At 54.1% G+C, this 22,579-nt stretch overlaps 1 protein-coding gene and 1 long non-coding RNA gene across 11 annotated transcripts in view; one reads left to right on the top strand and one right to left on the bottom strand.

The window, feature by feature from the left end:
• Window positions 1-22,579, bottom strand: part of AGAP1 (ArfGAP with GTPase domain, ankyrin repeat and PH domain 1) — a 529,451-nt gene that overhangs the window by 318,111 nt on the left and 188,761 nt on the right. For all 8 annotated transcript variants that reach the window (XM_077869334.1, XM_077869329.1, XM_077869332.1 and 5 more), the window contains 2 exons: window positions 6,030-6,115; window positions 4,253-4,394 (listed from right to left, as the gene is read on the bottom strand). In XM_077869334.1, coding sequence (XP_077725460.1) covers window positions 4,253-4,394; window positions 6,030-6,115 — 228 coding nt within the window. The remainder of the gene's footprint in view (window positions 1-4,252; window positions 4,395-6,029; window positions 6,116-22,579) is intronic.
• On the top strand, window positions 888-21,472 carry LOC144296272 (uncharacterized). Of its 3 annotated transcripts, none has more exons than XR_013363442.1 (3): window positions 888-2,341; window positions 5,612-5,883; window positions 19,274-21,472. It is a non-coding gene; the product is annotated as an uncharacterized LOC144296272 (long non-coding RNA). The 3 variants fall into 3 exon arrangements; XR_013363441.1 differs by lacking the exon at window positions 19,274-21,472 and adding an exon at window positions 6,528-6,731 and having other exon boundaries at window positions 890-2,166; XR_013363440.1 differs by having other exon boundaries at window positions 891-2,166; window positions 19,274-21,470.

The following is a 22,579-nucleotide window of genomic DNA, read 5'->3' as shown; positions in this document are numbered from 1 at the left end:
TTCTCCCTCTGCCTGTGTCTCTGCCTCTCTCTCTGTCTCTCATGAATAAATAAATAAAATCTTTGAAAAAAATCCACAAAAACCTATTTTACCCTCAAAGTGATGATCTCAAACATTCAAAATACTCATCATTTGTAAAACTTGGTTTCAGAGGATCCCGCTTCTGAAATGGAGGTAAAGTGATGACCAGAAAGGAATTAAATGTGGCTCTAGAGGAGGATACTTTAAAAAGGAAAAAAAAAAAAAAAAAAATCACACCCCAGGCTCACTCTTTGCAGGTGACTTCTGGAGCACAAGGCACCCAGCTCACTGGGTTCTAGCTGCACGATTCCCCAGGTGCAGCCTTTCACCTGTTCAGTCAGTACCTGCCCACAGAGCCGCCCCGATGCACCTGGTCCTGTTCCGGGCACAGGGCTACCCCAGGGAACACAACAGACAAGGCTCTGTGCTCCTGTGTGGGGAGGGGGGCAATCAGGCGGGCCGGGGAGGGAGACCTAGAACAACCTCGACTGTGAATGGAGTGTGGCTGCGAGGGCGACGTCAGGCAGGGCAGGAGGCCCTACGGTCAGTGGTCAGTGCAGAGCATGCTCGGTGAGGCTTTCAGGGCCGCCCCACCCGCGGGGAGGAGGGGGCGCCTGACCAGCCACTCCCTGGGAGCAGAACGCCTGGGGCAGGGGGCAGCCAAGCACCAGGTATGTTTGCGGGAGACTGAGGCAGGAGTGGGAAGTGAGGGGGGCAGTGGAGGGCCGTAAGCAACAGGGCCGCTCCTGGGCACACCCACTTCCCACGGGGTCCAGGCACGGACGCGGCCGTGTGCGCAGCAGAAAAGACGTGGGCACCTGCCCCCTTGCCCTAAAGATGACAAACCAGGCTTCTTTATCAGCTCGGCGTCCGAGAGGCCTCCAGCCATCCCGCCACGCGTTCTCGCGCCTGGTGGAGACAGCAGGTGCTTCTCAGGGACCTTCCAACGGGAGGCTTTCTCGGGGGCTTGAGGTTCCGACGCCACGGAAACACCCAACTGCTTTTGAAAACAAACCCACCGGCACGGTTTTCCCCGCTAGTCAGAGGAAGAGCAGCACAATAGATGTCTTATGAGACCTTTTAAATTTGGGGTATTTTTGGGCTCAGGAAGTGCATGCGACATTTAATTTTATAAGTATAAAAAAAGTGGCATCTTGAGGGAATAATTTATTCATTTTCCCCTCTCTTTGTCTTACTTCCTGTTTTATTTTTAGCCCGTGGAATAGGCCTGACCTGACCGTTTCCCTTTGAGAAATCAAGACTAACTCCGATTCAGGTCTCTTTCTCCGACAATGGCCTGTGCCACCTCAATAGATGTTCTAGAACATTCCCTGGCAAGGTCCCTTAGAGGGATTTCTTCAAAGAACATCTTGTCCTGTCTTCTTGCCTTACAGACTTGGGTTTCACAACACTTAAGGAAAAGAAGTATTTTTGAAAGGTGCAGACATCTTTAAAAAAAAAAAAAAAGGAAAACAGTAAAAAACGAAGTAAAAAAGAAAACCGAAAACGAGGTTGAAATCCGTAATTCTTCAACACTCTAGTATAACGTCCCTCCAGGTGCAGCGACAGGTCGAGGCGAGGCCGTGGGGCCCCCGACCGCGTTTCCGCCGGCCTGGTCTCCCCCTCCACCCGCAGCTCCGCGTCTGCTCACAGCTGCGCCTCTCCCTGCGATCGGCGTGAGGCGCAAACCTTTAGGAAAGAACCAGCGTAACAGACGTGCCGTCACCGCGGCCTCACGAGTGTCCGGTCCGCTCCAGTCCCCCGCGCAGCTCCCGGCTGCACCCGGAGAGGACGCCGGTCCTGCGAGGAGGCCACACGCTGCGGCGCCCTGCAGGCCCGGGCCTAACTGCTCATCCTTCCCACCCCCGACCCTCCCACCTCGGGGCCACCGACCCAGGCGCCGGGCAGGGAAAGCTCGGAGGCCCCAGCGCCTGTAACCGAACCACCTTGTACCTCCGGCATCACCCGCGGCCCGAGCGAAAGCGCAACCACCATTCAGGCTTCCCAGGAAGCAAGGCTGCGAGCAGTTAACATGGGCCTAGGAGTGGAACCTTCCAGAAGCCCACACTCACTCCACCCCCTGGGCACTGGGGCTTCTGGGACACCCTGGAAATGAGAGGTGTGAGGACCGGGAGGACCCCTCAGGTGAGGAACACCCTCTGTGATAACAGTCGTGTCCGGTTCACTGGGGGGGGGGCTACGCTCAAGCGTGAATGAAGTCCCACAAACGGCCGTGAGGAGCCTGCGGCGTCCACCCGGCACCCAGGCTCCCTGGTTCAGCTGCTGTCGCCTCTGGCCCTTCCCGACAAATGCTCCGCAGGTGCGCAGGGACGCAGGGGAAGGGCTGCCCAGGGCCTCGCTCCGCAAACGCCAGCGGCCCCGGGGGGGGGGAGGCGGGCGTGTCCTCCTTCGGCTGCTCCAAGGAGGGGAGCAGAGGCGCTGCTGGCGCCCAGCCACGCCCTCGGGGACAGCCACGCTCTACGGAGGTGCGACAGACACAGGAAGGCCGCCGTTCACCAGGGCGCGCCGATGCCAGGGCTGCGTGGTCCCAACCGCCCACTCCAGCTCCAGGACCGAAACCACGGCTGCGCGAGGCGACAACCGCGTCACACAAGCCCGCCGGCCGGAGCGACACAGGCCCTGCTCCCCAGCACGGCGAGCCCACGGGGAAGTGCGCTCGGCCTGAGACACAGACCCCCTGACTCAGACAGCTGGCGAGGCGTGGCTGCCAAAGGCTCGCTCCACCACGGGGAGCCCCCCCCCCCAGGGACCCCCCCCCCCCACCCATGAAGAGGGCGGCTGACAAGTGTCAGGACAGCCCCGCAGCAGAACAGAAGCACGGGCGCCGCCCTGTGCCACGACGACCAGCAGAGGGCGCCCCAGGCCCAGAGAACCTGATGGTCCACCGGGAGGTGGACTCCACCTGCTGCCGGGCCTGGCGCGGAGGCCCCCGTTAAGGTGCGCGGAAAGGGGAGCGGCGGCCCCCGACGCCGACACTGTACAGCCAGGACGCGGAGAGGATGCTTTCCATCGACTCCATGCCACTTCCCGATCTCACAAGACACACACGCACCCCCCGCCCCCATCCTGGGGCTTCTCCACGCAGATTCCCCGCAGGGCAGCGGGTTCTGTGCCTGAGCTCGCGCTCTGCGCACCAGACCCGGGACCAGGCGCACGGCCGGCCGTTCCTGCTTCTTCAACGCAGCCGGTTTCTCATTCAGAAAGGTCTCCCATCCGGGGATCCCTGGGTGGCGCGGCGGTTTGGCGCCTGCCTTTGGCCCAGGGCGCGATCCTGGAGACCCGGGATCGAATCCCACATCGGGCTCCCGGTGCATGGAGCCTGCTTCTCCCTCTGCCTGTGTCTCTGCGCCTCTCTCTCTCTCTCTGTGACTATCATAAATAAATAAAAAATTAAAAAAAAAAAAAGAAAGGTCTCCCATCCGGGCATGGCAAGGCAGACAGACGCGGACGGTATGGACGGATACGGCGTGTGAACCCCCACAACAGAAATGAAGGCACAATCAGTTTTTCTGGACAGGATTCCTTTCTAAGGCACCCATACTGCTGACAAAGCAGTTTTTAAAAGTAACCTGCCTGCGGTTTTTAAAAACTTTCTACGTGGCTTCCTAAGACCCAGACGGGAGACACCAGTGTATCAGAGAATCGGATCGAGGACAAGGACTTCAGGGATGTCGCTTTGCAAGAGGCCAAGTTTTAAGAAGCCCAGCAGAAAGCAGGAAACGTGCTCATACAGGATAATCCCAGGCTCTGAGGCACCTGCTAGGTGAAGGATTATATACAGATCATAACACAGGACAGGGAAATAAAAGCAAACTCTGCCCTAAGAAATCAGCAAAATTTTAAAGATGTACCAAAGTTAAAATCAACCACCTTTTAAACTCCTTATGAATTATCTTACATAACAAAGAATGAAAGAATTAAGAGATCCTATTACAGAAAAAGAAAAAAAATAGATTTCTGTTTTCCCTAGAGCACGTGGGAAGGGGTTGTTTTACTCTGCGGGTGCTGACCATGCGACTTCTCCAGAGGATCGAACCAGGAAACCGGACAGTTTCAGGTTCATGGATTCTCATTGGAAACAGCCTTCGGTTGGAAATTATTTCTTCTTTAATCATTTTCAAATCCCTTCACACCAAACCTATGGCCCTGAGTCCACTTACTGCCCAACCGCCGGGGTCCTATACTCGGAGGCTGCGCAGCCGGCACTCACCCTGGGTCCCCACCAGAACCAGAGGGATCTCGCTCGTGTTCCGATAGTTGGCCATCCGACTGTAGTAGTGGTAAACGGTCTGGAAGCTTATCTCATCCTCCAGGCTGAAGACAAATATCACAGCGTCCACCCACATGGCAAACTAGGGCGAAAAGAGAGAGGAGAGAAGGAGCTGAGTGACAATTGTCGGAGAGAAGGGTGGGGACAGCGTCTTCGGGAGCACAGGACGCGTGGTCGGCCGTCCCCTGCGCAGGATGGGTCCGATGCCTGCCTTCGGCTGTCACATGTGGCTGTGGCGTCACTCACGTCCTCCTCATTGCACACCTGGAATGGGACCTTCACCCCCTTCCCTCCCGGGCCACCCCGGTCTCCTCAGGACACAACCTGGGACGTGCTTCCCTACAGGAATGTCCCCCCTCGGCCCCAATCCAGCCAGCGGCAGTGCTCCACACGCAGGGCAAAGCCGGCCTCGTAAAATTGGAAGACAGGCCCTGACAGCGATCCCGAAGCTTTGCATTTCACACGGACCCCCTTCCACGGAGCGTCCAGGAGCCCTGCTGGACCCCGGCATTGGGGGCGGGGGCGCTCCTCTTCTGGGCTCCCATGGCCTCCACCCAGGCTGTGGTCCACCTTTGGGCTACAAGAGGAGGTTTTTTTTTTTTTTTTTTTTCTAAAGATTTATTTATTTATTCATTCAGAGAGAGCGAGAGAGAGGCAGAGACACAGGCAGAGGGAGAAGCAGGCCCCATGCAGGAAGCCCGATGTGGGACTCGATCCCGGGTCTCCAGGATCACACCCTGGGCTGCAGGCAGCGCCAAACCGCTGCGCCACCGGGGCTGCCCAAGAGGAGATTTTTGTACTAGAAAGATCACCTGCCACTGAATTTTTTTTTTTTTTTTAAGTCATCTCTACACCCATCCTGGGGCTTGAACTCCCAACCCTGAGATCAAGGGTCGCACACTCTACCAAGTGAATCAGCCAGGCGTCCTGCCAACGAGTTCTTAAAGGCCTCTCTGAGGATGTTATTACTTACCGTCCAAGAAATTTACATAGCTACTTAACAAAATTAGCAAAAGTCAGGGAGAAACATTAAAATCCCACAACAGGGCAGCCCCGGTGGCGCAGCGGTTTAGCGCCGCCTGCAGCCCGGGGTGTGATCCTAGAGACCCGGGATTGAGTCCCACATCGGGCTCCCTGCATGGAGCCTGCTTCTCCCTCTGCCTGGGTCTCTGCCTCTCTCTCTCTCTCTCTCTCTGCATCTCAATGAATAAATAAAATCTTTAAAAAAAATAAAAAATAAAATAAAATCCCACAACAACCTGACTCGTGCCATCCTGTCCTTGTCTTACCTGCATCCAGGTGAACCTCCATCACATCTACTTTTGGGGGCAACTGTACGGCCAGTACGTACCATCTCATTTGACACTCCTAAGCACCCTGTAAGGCTGGAGCCTTGGGAGTGCCTGGAGGGCCCTGGAAGCTCGGCCGCCCCCCAGAGTCCCACAGCAGAATCAGAGCAGCTCAGCCGGGCACCCGGAGACCCTCCTCTTTCCAAGTGGAAACGAAAAGGTCAATAGTAACCGTCATCAGCATCATCCTGTTTACCTCCTCGGAGAAGCGGCGGTGCCCAGGTAAGGCTTTACCAGCCAGGCGTCAGCTCCGACATATCTGGGTGCATTTTGGGTGGGGTGAGCTCTGATGTCACGCGTGACGGGAGCTCAACGCGCAAGCCCAGGGGCAGGGGCAAGGGGCTTCGGGGCGAGCCTGTAGTACTCACCTGCGCCTCTGGAGGACCCCCCTCATCTCTAATCAGCAGCAGGTAGCTCTGGCCGTCCACCACGATCTCTTTCTTGAATCTGCCACCTGCCACACACAAAACGCCTCGTTACACGGGGAAGACGGGGTGCTAGGAGGGCAAACAGACGTGGGCTTCGCTTGTGGAAAAATACACCCTAGGCTGTCGCCCTGGAGGCCACTCTCTCAGTATTTAGGACCAGCAACCACTGGACTTTAAAAGCAGTACTGAACTCAGACTTTTAAGTATTTGTCGTTAAGGACCCGTGTTCACTTCTGGTGAGAGTCCACAGCCTCCCACGCAACGCCAGGGGCGCCCGTGGCTGAGAAGGGCAGGATTCTAACACAGGCTTTGTTTGTAAATGCGGGAGTTCTCTCCCACTGCGAACACGTTGAGGCAGAGTTCAGAAACAGAGAGCGCTGAAATGATCATTCTCTTGTTGGGCTCACGAGACTGCAACCCATTTTTCGTGTTTAACAGGTGCCTAGTCTACGACATTTTGATAAAATTCGAGGGCCGCGAACCTGTATTCTCCTCAAGAGAAACCCAGTTTTTGAAGGGAACACACAGAACATCATGGGGATGGTGTTTCCGTATTCACGGGGCACGAGTACGGGGGATGCTGAGCTACTACACACGTGTTAGACAGAACTACTGGATGGCATCTCCGCACAGGTGGAGACAGAGCGGGACAGCTGGCGGGGGGGAGCGGGGGGGGTTAGAGAGCGCGCCGTGTTAGCGAGAAACGTGTGTGCATGTGTGTGTGTGTGCATCTGCGGGAAGGCGGCTGGCCCTCGACATCTCGGCCCTGCACACACCCAGGTGGCAGGGACGTGCCACCGGCCGGAGCCTCTCTCCTCGGGAGCGCCCGGACCGCTGCTCTCGGACACGGGAAGCAGGTCCACTTCGGGTCCCTCTGCCATCTCCAAAGCCAAACCACCTTTCGAGAGCCTGGGCTCTGCGTCCACCCGCTCCAGCTAACCCTCACCAGGATCCCAAATCGTGCGGGAGAGACGAACACATCAGCGCCTGCTCTCACTCTCACAGTCCCTGGCCTTCCAGAAACAGCACCTAAACCCCACGTACCCGCACCCCGGAGAACCACGCCGGGAGAGCATCCCCAGCCGCTGCGTCGTGCACTGCGGCAGGCGGGGGGGGCGGGGTGACACAACCTATCCAAGCGGGCACGCGTGTGCACACACACAGATGCTCATGCACAGAGGTGCACACACTCCCGCTCTCCACTCCTTCCTGGGCACGTGAAACACACTTGTTCTAGTTGGTGTCCCGTCTGTTCAACCACAAAACCTGAAGAAAACTTTCCAAGATTCACACAAAACCGAGAAAACTTTCGTTCTGATTGATCCCTTGCGTGGCGGGCACAGCTATCACAAGGCAGGGGGCAGAGAACGGCCATGGGGGGGGGCGTGTAACAGGTGTGTGTGCCCGCTGGATCCAGACAAGCGGAGGTGTGCTTTCTGCACCTCTAGGAAGACTGGCAGACGACTCAGGGGCCCCGAATCACAGAGTCCTCGTAGGTAAAAAAAAAAACCACGGCACCCTTTGCCAGCTGGGCCGTCGTGATTATAAAATGAGCTGGGAAACACCCAGCACCCAGCAGAAGCCCCAAGCCCCAGTGTGTCTCAGCCACGAGACTCCGACGCTGGGCCGGCTGCCTGGGCTGGGCGGGTCCCGGCGCTGCCACACACGCCACCTGGGGGGCTTCACCTTCCTTATTCACCTCTCTGTACCGCAGGGTCCCCAGCTGTAAAACGGGACCCCCACCACCCGGGAGCAGGTGCCCACCCACAGGGCAGCAGCGCTGGCGAGCATTACTAGCATGTTTCAAAATTTCTGCCAAGAGTTATCACTTGCTTTTAGAAAACATATATCTAACGTTTAACAGACCTACTTACAATAGAAAAATCTGTGTATGTTGCAACAATAACCAGTATCATTTATTTTTTAAGACCTTTAAAAAAAGAGATGCTGGAAACCTGCAATCTCTTGGCCAGAATGAACGGAATTCAACCTTTCATGAAAAACAACAAAAAAAAAAACAATGTTAGATGGGAAATCTATTTCTTACTTTGGAGAAAACCTTTCCCTTCCCATCTCGTTCCTGGAGATCTGACGGGTCACACTGAGGGGGACAAGGGGAAAGCCACAGGAATTTGTGTACAAGTTCACAAATCTTTCCTCTGATTCCCGGTAGGTCAGTCTAGGCACCTGAAGGAGGGTGACAGGCACTACAGAGCAGCCCGAGGTAGCAGAGTGCCCCAGACCAAGTCCGTGGACAGCAGATCTAATGCAGACTTTTAAAGCTCTCACATCACAGGAAAATACTTGTGCTCTGAGTTAAGTGATTTCAAAGTAGTTCCCGTGATATCACATCAGCTGGGCCCTCCAGTGGCAGCGACTGGTCTGGGCAGTACCCAGAAAACATCCTTTTAGCAACAGAGTCCTGTCTGTGCTCAGGAGAAAGTGAGGAAGGGAGTTTCTCGGTGGGCACAAGGGCTGATCTCTGGGGCCTTTCAGTGGCGGCACAGGAGGCGTGAGGATCCAGCAGGTACTTAGAAAAACCTCGATAATCATTAAGCATCCCCTGATCTGTCAAGTAGCTAATTATCACATCCCAAAGAGCAGCATTACTCTCACGCGGTGTCCCACTATTACCTCTGTTATGGGTCGAACTGTCCTCTCCCCCACCCCAAATTCATATGCTGAGGTCCAAATAAGATCAGAACATGACTTTATTTTCAAATAAAATCAATGCAGATGTGATCAGTTACGACGAGTTCACACTAGGGTACGATGGGCCCCTTACCCAGTGACTGGTGTCCTTAGACAAGGAGAAATTTTGGTGAAGATAAAAGCAGGAGCTTTACAAGCCAAGAAGCCCCAAAGATGACCTCCAAACCATGAGAAGCCAGGAGAGGCCTGCAACAGACCCTCCCTCACAGGCCCAGGAGGAATCAAGCCCACCAACACCGTGACCTCGGGCTTCTGGGCTTCAGAAGGTGGGAGTATCAACCGGCGTGGTGTGGAGCGCCGCTGATCTGTGGCCCTTCGTTACCCCCACCCTCGCGAACTGATACAACCTCCGGAGCCTCACGCTACACCTTCACCCACAGTGAGCTCACGCACGCTCTCACACTCTCTCCCGCCCGCCTAGCTTATCCCTATAACATTTCAAAACCCCCTGTATTCCCTCCATCCTGTTTGTTGAAATCATCCAGGCTTCCCGGGGAGGTTTCTGCAGGAGTTTCCTGCTGCCTCACCCCTGCAGGCCCACGCCACAGCACTCCACAGCCCGCAGGTCTGACCGGGAGTCCACCCTCTTCCTCTGCACCCTGGGACCCTGCCTCCCCGCCGGCTGGCCCTGCACCCCCAGCAGCTCCTGGATGTGCCAGCAGCTGAGGGCATGCTGGCCACACGCACCAGGTTCCTCACTGGACTTTTTTCTTTTTACTATAGTTTTTCATCTTTACTTTGGCAAAGGATGAAAATCATTTTTGAGTTTAAATTAGCCTTTGTATAGTACATTATTGCTCTTCTCCGTAAGAAAGAGGAGGGGCATCGTCCTAGCATCTGCTGAAGCTGCAGCTGGGCTCTGGTGCTTCCCGTGGCTGCAAGCTGGCCTGGGGATGGTCAGTGATCACAAGCCGTGGCTCAGGCTAGGACACACACCAGGGACTGGGTCTCCTACACTCAGCGTGCAGACATTCTTGGCTGTGAAAACCTTACTAACACTTGCCTAAAATGTTCTTCTCCATACAGCCCCAAGATAAGATAAAATGTCTGCAAATTTCATTGTATCATAATTATTTAAGACAAGTGGAATGAGAGGGATACACTGAGAAAGGCTATGAATTCATTTCTCCCTAAGAGAATTAAAAAAAAATTAATCATGAATGTGCCAGAGATGTTTTGAAGTTAATTTTGCCCTTTAAAGTTTGACGAAAATACCAAAGTCCATAACTTATTAACAAGGAGGTCGTGGAGAAGCTTTGTACTGTGACATTTAAAAAGAATTTTGGGCCACGTTACTTTTTCGCTGGGAAATAAGTCTCATCGGTAATGTATTAGTTTACAAAATTTAACTGAGTCAGATTTCATTTTCTCTGCCAATTTTTGTTTAAACTTACGTTGTTTAAAAATAAAAACAAAAAACAAAAAACACCCAACAGTAACAACTATAAAAATGCAGCAGCAGGAGGACTAATGCGTGGTGCCCACCAAGTGGTTCCACGGGTGAAAGACTCGGGGTTAGGACTCGGCCAAGATGAGGTTGGACATGGTACTTCCTCAAGCAGGCCGTGGTCTCTAATGACTTCATTTCACCCAGATCTAAGTAAAATAACAAAGGAAAATCGGGAAAGAAGTCAAAGTTCCAGGTTAGGACAGCAGATCGGACTTCACTGTGGCTGCATTTCCTTTCCTTTATTCCTAATAAAACAAAGGGGGAAAGAGTAAGCAGCAGGAGGAAGATAATTCACCCTCCACTGAGAGAAAGAGCGAAGCTTCACAGAATAAAACCTCAAAAACAGTGGCCTTCGGATAAAAAGGAAGACTCCAGGGCTGGGCAGGCCCCTAATCCCACCCCCGGAGTGAACAACAGCCCCCGACGGGCAGGGAAAAATGGAAGAGGCAGCACAGCCTTATCCTTGGCCCTCTGCAGGCAAGGAGGACGCCAGAATGGAAGGGGGGCCCCGCGGGGAATACAGTACAGATTCCAACCCCCGCCCCGCGAGTGAAGGGAACCCCATAGTTGGACATGTGCAAATTTACAGGAAAGGCAGGGCCCGGTCTGTGACTAAGAGCAGAACCCTGTGGTTCGGAGGCGGCTCCCTCAGGGCGCGGAGGAGAGGGATGGGCATTTATACTGTAACTCCCCAGGCACATAGCATCCAGCCTCAGGTCCCGCGGCCCAAGCGTTCCCACCTTTTTTTTTTTTTTTTTTAATTCATGAGAGACACAGAGACACACAGAGAGAGGCAGAGACTCAGGCAGAGGAGAAGCAGGCTCCATGCAGGGAACCCGACGTAGGACTCGATCTCGGGTCTCCAGGATCACGCCCTGGGCTGAAGGCGGCACTAAACTGCTGGGCCACCCGGGCTGCCCCATTCCTGGCCTTCTCGACAGCCCAGCCGTGTCTGTGTCCCATGGGAACCCCAGAGCAGGGGCAGGACAGCACCCGTCCCAGCAGCGAGAGGGTCCCTGGAGGAATGGGAAGGACAGCAGATACCACAGGAGGTGGGAGGGAGACAGGCAGGGAGCACGCAAAACGCAGGAGCCAATGCGTTAGAAAACAACTCAAAAAGCAGAAGGAAATCCCTGATGATCGTTTCCCTCTCTAATGCATGTTAATAGTAGGCTTTCGAAACAACGAGAATGCCAGGGAGGAGAATCTCAAATAGGAGGTGAGGTGGAAACCCCTAGAATGGAGAACCACAGCGACATTTTGGAACAAATGAGTAAAATTCGAAAAAACGTAAGGAAGAGAAGAGACGGTGCTCAAAGCTGCGAGTCTGACACAGAGGGACGGCTTGAAACAAACAGCTGGTGAGATGAGAACAATGGAGGTAAACTGAGGCAGAAGTGAGCGGACAGGACAGACCCACCTGAGAGAAGAATAAACAGGGTCGCTGACAACAAACTCCCCCCCCCACCCCCAAGAACTACAAGACTCTTGGGAGATAAAAATACAAAGGAATTTTCCAGAAATGCAGAGAGATCTGAATCTGCAGATCAGAAGACCGCAAGATGTTCCAGGAAAATGTGACACAGACTCTCATCATCACTTTAAAGAAGAGAAAACAGAGGCGCTGGAGGAAGACTCTTCCTGCCAGCAAAGGTGCGGCGGCCTCTTATCAAGCAGCAGGGCTTCAAAGCTACTCAAAAGGACTTCCCTTCAGCGAGGCTTCAAGGCTTTTTAAAAATGGATGATTTAAGCATTTTTATGTATACATAACGGGCCGTGGAACTGAATCCTAGTTAACAAGGAACAAGTACGTGATCCGCTCCACGAGACCAAGAACAATGCGGATCTGGCTGTGTCGGTAAACTCCTATGTAAACGCAGAAACCCACCTTCTGGAATGTTAGCGGCGTGGCGGCTTTTAACCTGGCCTTTTCAAAACCCTGTCCTGCATGTGTCTGCACCTGGAGTCTACACGGACAAGCACCTTGCTTGGGGACGTGTCCTATGTTCTCACGACCAACAAGCCGGGCATGTGTGCAGACTGTGGTCTAGAAGTCGGTTGAGCAACACCAAGTAGTTCACTAGCTGACTCTGGGGTAAGTCGCGGCACGTTCAGTGCTTACTGTGACCTGGGGGGCCTCTGTCTAAACAATCTGTGGGCTGAGAGCAGCTGCTTTCATTAATTCAACACCAGACGTAAAAGCCCAACCATTCCTCCTACTTGGGTACTTGGGGTCTGTTTAGTGGAAGGGCCCCTCGAAACAGCAAACGGGTTGGTGCTTTTTTTTGTTTTTTTTTTCCAAGTGTCACTCATGCAGCTCAGGTTTTCTTGACCCCAAGCCAACAAAACCTAAATTAACTGGATGGAAAGGCAGACGTCACGCTGGAACCGGGGGAACCTCGGGCTCTGTTCTGCGTTAAGAGGAGCTTCACTGCCGCCTCCGGGGAGCAGCAAGTGCCACTGGCGGAGCCGTGATGCCCCAGAGGCCGGCCCAGGGGCTCAGGGACAACAGGATATTGCTGCTCAAACAGAAGCTGGAAAACTAAACGTTTTAGGAAGTGGTTTGTTGCTCAACAGTCAGGATTTCCTCACAGCTTAGCTTCCAAGAGCTTTGAGGAATACATAAACCTGGAGGTTTAATACATGAAACCTATGGAGAGTTCTCTCCTTCAAACCATCTCTTTTGAAGACTAAAATAAACACGGCAACTCTGGGCAGGTGTGAGGGTTGGATTATCCAGGCCAATCTCCAATTTTCAACATCCAGCGACAGACCTAGTATCACTCTCATTAAGTGATACTTAATGAGCTTCTCCCCGCCCCAAAAAAAAACACTACCTAAAATTGCTTTAAAACACTATTATCCCCCCCAAAAGTTATCTGTAATTAGAACTGCAGCTCAACTTTTGCAAAGAATAAGATGTGCTCTGGGTTGTCATGGACTCCAGAAGGCAGGCGGGGGGGGGGGGGGGGGGGGGGGGACAGAGAGCTCAAGGGTCCAGGACTCCCCACCTGGGAATAAGGGGTCCGCCCTCTGGAAAGAGGCCTCTGCATGGGAGTGATTTCCCTCCTACCTGCCCTCAGCGCACGCTCCTGAGTGTAATGCTGACCACCCAGGCCTCTTCCAGCAGGTCCCCCCTCTGGGATCACGAGCCAAGGCCAACCCTGGCACTTGACCGGCCCTTTGGCTCAGAGCCCCCAGACCTACTCCGTCTGCCCTGGCCCCACACACTCGGGATTTTCCTGCAAAGCTGTTTGGGAAGCTAGAATCCAAAGCCCCAAAGCTCACTTATGTGCCTCCACATAACTCAGGATGTTCCCCAATAACTTGGCAGCTGTTCCAGGGGTCAAACACCCTGCGGTGGACGGCATAGCCCGGCCCTCAGTATGCACAGTGACCCGAGGTCTTCCCAAGCGCCTTGAGCCCGGCTGATGAGCTATAAAGTTGTGATGGTGGGTGGTGGTGCTTCCAGGCAGCAGCGAAGGGGAAGAGACGCAGAGTGGCCCACCCTGGGCCCCACGGGGCCCACACCCTGAGTGGTGCCCGTGCCTCCTGGGGCCTTCATTTCCTCGTGTGCAACCTCAGGTCATCAGAGCACCTGACTCACATCGCCACGGGGAGGGGGCATGAGCTAGTCCACGTCAGCTCCCCACGGGGTCCTTAAATGTCACAAGCGCCTCGCAAAAACCAGCAAGTAATTGCTACAGTTACGATGACGACTTTACTATTTCCAAATGCAAACTCACACTTGGAGGCAGAGTCTCAACCTGCAAATGCAGTGACAGGGGAGCACACCAAGGAGGGGGTAACCGGCCAGCGAAAGACAGCGCTCCCATTCCTACAGGAAAAACCAAGACTCTGCCTAATCCTTGGTCCCAATTCCACATGTTCTGGAAGATCCAGGAGAACAAGTCAAGACAGCTCAGGAAATTGGAAGTCTTCGGCAGTGCTTCTTAAATTGCTCCACGGGGAAGATTCTCTATATCTCTGCTGACAAGTCTGGCCTGGCTTCCATGGGAGCAAGTGATAAAGTAACCAAGGGACAGAATGTATCGGATTTGCACTCGGGTGATACCACTGGGTTCCTACTAGCAGCAGGCAAGAGCCTTGCTGGGAGTGAGCCTTTCCCAAGTGCTTCCTGCCAATTCCACCCTCCCTCCCGGCACTGGGTCCACCCAATCGTGGTCTTCGGAACCACCACTGGTGTTTAGCAAGCCCGGTCACACGCCACGCACGGCGCTGGCGCCGGGAACAGAGGCCACGAGGCAGAAGCTCTGCCCTAATGCAACTTGTGCTCAAGGGCAGCGGGCAGGACGGGAAATGGACAAGAGTCGGGCCTGGTGTGGGATGGACGGCAGGGAAAGCTGGGCACCACCAGCCCCTACAGGCCCAGCCCCCAGGACCCATGAGCGGATGGGGTGGGCGGTCCTGAATCTGCATTCTACAGAAAACAGTCCTATATAATGGTGGACCCTGCTCTGTAAAATCTGACTTACAACCAAATCTGTAAACTGTTTATTGAAACTGTTCCAATGCCCACCGCTGTGGTTGTACTTGAACATTCCAGTACCTACGGCTGCCCCCGAAATAGCTTGCGTGGTGAACTTAGTGAAATACAGTCTTGCACATTTGTTCCTTTGCGGGGAAAACATACTTATGGTTATTTTTAATATTCTGCACATTTATTTTAAGCATCAAAAAAGGTAAACTTACAAAGAGTTTTATAGCTTGGGGCACAGGAGCCAAGCTCTTCGCCCAGAATATTTAAAAACAAGGCTTCCTTGACCAGTGACACTACCCGTGGCCTGACACGTGTGTCACGGGCCGGAGTGCGAGAGCGTGAGGGGGAGCCCGTCGGCAGCGAGCAACAAACAGAAGCTGGATGGTGGGCTAGTCAGCTACCAGCACGCAGGCAAATGGTCTCTCAGTCCCTCAGATTTATTGTTCTCAACTGGTGCAGTCCATGTGAAAATAACTTTCCGTTAAAAAAATAATCTGGTGCATAAACCCTATTTTTAAATATGCAATCCTAGAATCGAATATGGAAAGTAAAAGGCTTTCAGAATTGCTCACTCACGGGGCGCCTGGATGCCTCAGCCGGGTTACGTGTCCAACTCTTGATTTTTGCCTAAGTCGTGATCTTGGGGTCGTAGGATAGAGCCCCACGTCTGGCTCCACGGTGAGTGCACAGTCTGCTGGAGAAATCTCCCTCTCCCTCTGGCCCTCTACCTCTCACTCTCTCTCAAAGAAAGAAAAGAACGGCTCACTCACTTTCTCTGAATATCAATCAGATGTCTGCTTCAAGAAATCATAAAAGGCTGCTCACTGTTAGTCAAATCCAACAATACATCGTAATGAGTTGATGTTTCTACACACCGTGGAGCAAACGATGACCAAAGGGCCAGATAATAAATAGCTTAGGCACCGGGAGCCATGTTCTTCTTTTCTGTTGGGTTTTTATGGGCCTATTTATTTTTATAAACGTTTAAAAACGCACGCCTCTTCCAGCTCACGGGCAGTCACAGCCCGAGCAGGCGAGCCGGGCTCCGCTCTGACGTCTCCTATGCCGATGTGCAGATTGATATTTTCCACCATCTCTCTGGAGACTCTGTGGAACTGTTACAGTCCTATGGAAACGCTGTATTTACTTCAGTGGAAGGCGTCCAGGAGGTTCTGTCTCCAGCCTAGAGGGAGCTCTGGTCCGGGAGAGCGCCCGATGCCAGCGCTGAGCGGGCCCCAGGGGCCGTCCCCACAGGTGTGCGAGTGCGTGTGTACACGTGCGTGCCTGTGTCACCGCCTCTCAAGCTGACCCGGCAAGGCCCAGGAAGCTCCTGTACCTGGAACGAGACGGGGCTGCCTCGGACCCTGGCGCACAGCCAGGCCCCTGCCCAAGCCGGACGGCGCACCAGGGCCCAGCGCCTGGACGGCACCAACGCACCCTGTGGCCGGAGCTAATGAACGGCTCCGGAGGGCTTGAAGGTCATGGGGACCCCGCGCTCCCTTCTATCAGCACGTGAATCAGTTCCAACCTCCAGAGGCTGTCGGCGGACTCCTCCCGCTTGTCCCTACCTCCCTCTCCAAAGCCAGGCTCATGCAAAAGCCTGTCAGCAGCCCGGGTGCGGCCTCCCCGACACCCTTCAGAGCGCTCCTATGTCAGCCAGCCACCAGCAGCCCCCACGAGGGCCTCTTTCCCACCTGGGCTGCCAGGGACGGGCCCAGAGTGACCGGCCTGACCCCTACCAGGCGGCGCATCCACCGCACCTGGGCTCTGTCTCTCCCACGCTTCCCCCACGCTTGTTGGGGCGCCAGACCTCCCTTCCTCACTCAGCCTGAACCCGCTCCCCCACCTCTCGGAGCACAGAGGCAGGAACAGGCCGCAAGGTGGCTTGTGTGCCGCCCCCCACCCCGCCTTCCGCTCTCTCCACGCCATCCACACACTCAAGTGGCCCTCAAAGAGCAAGTGCGATTTTTTTTCTTTTGCCTGTGATGTTATTTTTTAAAATTGGCAAAACAGTTAACAAAATAAAACGGGGTGGGGGCGGGTGTGCTCGGGAAAGGGTGACGAATGCCGGCCACACACGCTGCTCCTCAGGACCCCATGAAGAGAAGACCCAAGCAGCTTCCAGATCCAGGGCAGGTGCCATCTACTCATGGCCCTTCATATTCCTCTTGTACTAGAGCCTGCCTCAGAGTCTCCCAACACACTGCCTCCAGGAAGCCACCCGGGATGGACAAAACACTACGCCAAAGCTGAATGGTTTCCACGTCTGGCCTGGGTTGATCATCAATGAAGTCATTTGAACCATATGAAACCGTCCCCCGTAGCAGATCACCGGGAGATCGGCTTGCGCGCAGGTGCGCACACACAGCTGGGCCCGATGGAGCGAGTGGCTGGTCCCTACAGAGGCCCTGCCCTGACTCCAGCAGGAAGATGTGACCCGGAGGGGCGCTCAAGGGCACTTTCGTTATACCACTGATCCTCTCCTGTAGTTCTGGCACTTGGCCCCCGTTGCCCGCTGCTGTTACCTCCCTCGTCACCACGTCCTGGCCCTTGGAGCTTGCCAGGACGCCAAAGGGGAGCTTGCACTTGGGAGCTCTAAGATCAAGCAAGCATGGTCTCGCAGGGTGGAACATTTTCTTCGGACAACGTCAACCGCTCCGTCTCTAATCAGCCGTAACTGAAACGTGAGCTCCATCCATTCAAATTAATACCGGGCCTCCTCCGGAATGTAAAGCTCTCCACCTTGACCCATAGCCAGGCAGGGAGCTTCTCCCAACCCCTGCCTTCCCCCACCTCCTCTGTGCACCAGACACGGGCCCCTCACCCCCTTCTCCTCTGCTCACCCCAAGGCTGGCCTCAGCCCAGCATCTCTCCCTTTCTGTACTGCCTTCCACGGAAAGCCTCTCAACCTCGGTGGGCAGATCGCCTTAGCTAAGGATGTTACAAGTGTCTGGTCTCTCCCACTTCCGAGGACCAATAAGACAACTGAGGGGGAAGGAGGGGAGGGGAGTTAAGACAACAGCAGGGAAGGGGATGCAGAGAAACGGCTTTGTGAGCTGATACTTTAAGATCCAAGCAAACGCGTAACATTCCCAAGTTGGCTGCCCTTGAAAATCAAGAAAGGAAAAAAATGCCTGAAACACTTGAGGTCTGAAGCCAAAGCCAAAGTGACGGTAGGAGTCATAGTGGTTTGCCAGGGGGAGCACTGGGGGGAGTTCAAACTGTGCCCGGGCCGCTGCCACACTGAACACCCAGACAACGGGTCTGTTAGTGGGGACAGAGCTCTGCATTACGAGCGTCCTGTCGGTCACCATACAGGAAAAGCATGGGACTCCAGCAAGGCGACCAGAGCCGTGTGGGATCTTCTGCTGGAGCCACCGAGAGAATCAGCTCTCCTCCCCGTGTCCCAGGGATACTGAAGGTCACATGGTTGTGAGGCCACCAACAGAATGCTGGCCACCCTCTGGGGAGACACAGCTGAACACGAAGCCCACCAGGGCAGGGAGTGGTGACAGACCATTCCTCGTGCGCTTGTGTGGATCGGCAGGGCCTTTCTAGAGCTGCATCCGTCCCCTTGGCCACTCCCAGGACACGAGCTAATAAATCCCTGCTCTTCTATTTAAGATCCTTGAAGTTGGTCACCTAGGATCCAGGCTAATACAATGACCACGCATCCTGTGGCTTCCAGATCAGAGCAGGCCGCTGCCTGGACCGGAGTCGGACTTGCTCTGCTGCCACTCGGACTCCCTGGGACGGGAGCCAGCTGCCAGCAGGAGGACAGCATCGAGGCCAGAGATGGGGACAGATGCAGCAATGGACCAGGGTGCTTTCACGCCGGCTGGGGGCCAGCTCTGGGGCATCCAATGATTACTATTTAATTTGCAACACAGACAGCATGCATTTAAAGCAAAAAAAAACAAAAACAAAAACAAAAACAAAAAAAACCTTGGTATTAACATTTCTCTGGGAAAAAAAAATAATCTGCAATGGCAAAAGGTGAAACTTTCTGGACCCTCATCTCCCTTCTTCCTAGTAAAGAAAGGGTTTTGTAACAACCTGCGACATCCTGAGAGGTCTCAGGAAAGCCACAGCTGTGTCAACAGCGTGCACGGTGCTATTCGGGGGCTCTGCGTCACACGGCCTAAGTGAGCACTTGCGGGCTGCAGGGGGATCCTGGAGCTCTCCCCCGCAGAAGCCAGCATGCCCTCTTCGGAGCGCTCACAGAGACCCGTTCAGCCAGGTGTGAATCACTGCCTTGAATCAGAGTTTTGGAAACACAAGGCTCTTCTCTCTGGAAGGTGCCCAGCTCTCAGTACGCCCTCGGTTTCTTGCTGAATTAATTATAACACCATGGGAAGATGTGTTCTGAGTTCCAAACGACCAACTCTAAAACACATTTTGTCCTGCCAGCTTGGTCGATGCCAAAAGCATGACGACCTCCTTATTCTTGTTTTACAGCTTGCTTTTCCCTGCTCAAAACAAAGTAATAATGTGCTTCTCTGTTATTCCTTGTGGCCCTAGTATTCATCTCAGTATCCCTCACCTGTTTCGGACGACACCCCCGACCCTCAACACGGCTTACATATGGGAGGACAGAATTAAAAGCAGGTGGAAGAGAGCGAGAGGTCAACGATACTTCCCCAGCCAGCGGTGGGCTCGAAAGGACTCGAGACGGTCAAAGACTTGACTTGTGCCTGGTCTATTAAACCTACCTACCGGCAGGCTGCTCGTCCTCTCCAGGTTTACAGATAATCCTCATTAAAACATTATCAAGTACTCATAATCACTTTGTCACAAGTAACATGGCAAAATTATGTTGGAACATTTAAATGGCTAGATTTCAAAACTACTCAACTTTTATTAGAGTTTACAGATTTTTTTCATTGGGACATTAAACAGCACAAGAAGACGTGTTTAGAAATAAGCCCTAACATCTGTTGAGCAGTGGTAGCTGACAAAAATTTTTTTAAGTTTATTTGATTTGGAAAGGGTTTCGGGGGCTGACAGCTTAAATGCATTTCATGTGTCCCAGAAAATACGGCTAAGTGTTTACCACATGGTTTGTTTCTAAGCAACTAAGTAAACATTCACTAAAAAAAAAAAAAAAAAAAAAAATCTCAGATACATGTGCTCCTGAGAACATATCTCCTGCCCCGAGACAGACACATCTGCTGGGCAACAGCAGCTGCAGGCAGAGTCCTGAGGACGGGAGGAGGGGAGGGACAGCCAGCTTGCAGGGACCTGACCGCCATCAGGCCGCCCTTGCTGCCAGGACCGGTGAGCACAGACCTTTCCACCCACACGTGACACGGGCAGCCAGGACCGGAGCACCCCGGCACCTTTCACCCTGTTTGGTTCCCACAGTTCCTTGAAAAAGTAGCTAAGAGCAGTTAATCTTATAATCACAGGAGGGAGGCTCCGTGGACATTCTTAGGCTTGTCTCTACCGACCTTAAAATCTTCCACTGAGGGCAGCCCGGGAGGTTCAGTGGTTTGGCACCGCCCTCAGCCCAGGGCCTGATCCTGGGGACCTGGGTTCGAGTCCCACATCGGGCTCCCTGCATGGAGCCCGCTTCTCCCTCTGCCTGTGTCTCTGGCTCTCTCATGAGTAAATAAATAAAATCTTAAAAAACAACAACTTCCACTCGGCCCAGAGGACAGCCGAATCTTGGCTTTGAGAGCTCGTGGGCCCTGCTCTGTCCGCCACCCTGCTGGTGGCTGCTGGCCGTGAGCTCTTCCAGGCTCCAGGTCCTTCTGCACGAGCTGTCTGCGCAGCTCAGCAGGGCCCACGGCGTGAGAGAAGATGAGTAACGCGGGGACGTCACAGGCACAAGGTTTCAGAGCCGTGACCCGGTTTCTAAAGCTCAATGTCTCGAGGACACCACCGTCTACAACCTCCCAGGGCTCAGGGCAGGTGTCTGCCAAATTCCCACCGACGCCAGATGGCCTAGGTTCCTCTCTTTCCTCTTAATTTTCAAGGGGAGAGAGTTAAAAATCGTGAGGCGGTCACGGGGGGTCTGTGGTGGGGAAGGTGGGGTGCACAGTGAATAGCAGGCACACACACGAGGTGGACGCTCCCATTCTATGCCCAAACATCATCCACGATCCTAATTAGCAGCCGCTGGCAGGGCTCCGAGAGCAAAGGAGTCATTTTCACCTGCTTCTCTTCACGGAAAGTGAATGACAGCTGTGAAATCCCCATCAGAGGCGTGAAGGTCACAGGCAAGCTCGGCTAACCTGTGAAGTTCCAGCACACCAGCAGGGAGCACCACCTCCAGGAAGAGCTGGGGTGGGGGGCTCGTCGCTCCCGCTGCCCCCAAGTGGAACGGGGCCACTTAACCGCCACGTGTGTAACACACGTACATTCGTGGGGGCACGATTCCGTTCCCTAGATGTTCGCATCCTAGCCCAATACCTGCCATGTAACCTCATCTGGAAATGGGGTCTTTGCAGCTGTGACAAAGATTGAGGGAGCAGAGTGGGCCCCGAGTCAGTGACTGCCGTCCCCGTGGGGAGAGGGAAACCTGGACAGAGACACGAATGCTGGGGGCACAGACCACAGGGAGGGGGAGCCTACCTGCCAGGGCGCACCCACACGTGCTCAGAGCCTCCAGGAAGAGCCAACCCCGCCGACACCTTCATCTCGGCCCTCGGGTCTCCAGCGGGGACAGTAAGGTGCTGGTGATGTCACCATGCAGCACGTGGTAATTTGTTATGGCCCTCGAGCTCACTCATTCACACACACAACAGAGTGCATACTTCCCTGCACAAACACCTCACTCCTTGCATTACTCTGATGGAATCACTGGCTCCCTGCTGAGTTACCCACTTTTGCACTAATCCACTAATTCAAAAACACACAATATTTAAATTCATCCCCAGGCGCCTGAGTGGCTCAGCGGTTTAGCACCGCCTTCAGCCCAGGGCCTGATCCTGGGGTCCCGGGATCGAGTCCCACATCGGGCCCCCTGCATGGAGCCTGCTTCTCCCTCTGCCTCTCTCTCTCTCTCTCTATTCTCATGAATAAACAAATAAAATCTTTAAAAAAAAATTCGTCCCTCATTTAAACCACATTCTTTAAAATGACTGAAATCGTGTTAGTCAACTCTCTTTGCTACAAAAGCATCAGCGAGAACGGATCACACGATTAAAGCACAACAGCTGTTATCCTCGGAGACCCGGCTGCAAGGGATCTGATGAGAAGTACGTTCCAGCAAAGTCTGGGGTCATCCCGCACCAGTTTCCTACGGAGACCCCTTCCAAAAACAGGGCCTTCCCCACCTTAAACTGCCAGCACCGTAACGTAAAGATCCCGTGGCTGTGGCAGGCCAGAGCGACACTAAGAGACATTCACATGCTGATTAAGTCAAGGAATGGCCCTATGAAGGCAGGACAAGAGCTCCAGGGAGCCCAGCCTGTGCAGATCCCATGGCTGGGGCAGCGTAAAGCTCCGTGCCGCCGGACATCACCGGCACGTGCGGCCGGGGCAGCGCTCACTCCAGCAGTTGTACGAAGGAGGCCAAGTGAGAACTGGAGAGGCGTCACCGCGTGCTGGACATTCACTCCCCCAGTGTGGCCCCACTAACCTGACCCAATGTCTCTGCGAGTCGTCGCAGGTGGGGCTGATCTGTGCTCCATCAGCCACCTGTGCAGGCGGGACGGGACCACATCGTTCCCACGCTCTGCGCAAACCTGGGCCACGATTCGGTACGTTCCAACTCCAGAACGTTCTGAAGGTAAAGCTTCTCAATGAAGCAAGCACACGTAGTCGGTTGACGCTGACACATGTGACAAGAACTGAGATCGCTCTCCAGCTACAGGCTCCCTA

Source organism: Canis aureus, chromosome 24, assembly GCF_053574225.1.
Source record: "Canis aureus isolate CA01 chromosome 24, VMU_Caureus_v.1.0, whole genome shotgun sequence".
Classification (NCBI taxonomy): Eukaryota; Metazoa; Chordata; class Mammalia; order Carnivora; family Canidae; genus Canis; species Canis aureus.
The sequence above is the reverse complement of the archived record's forward strand: the minus strand, read 5'-3'. Positions and strand labels throughout refer to the sequence as shown.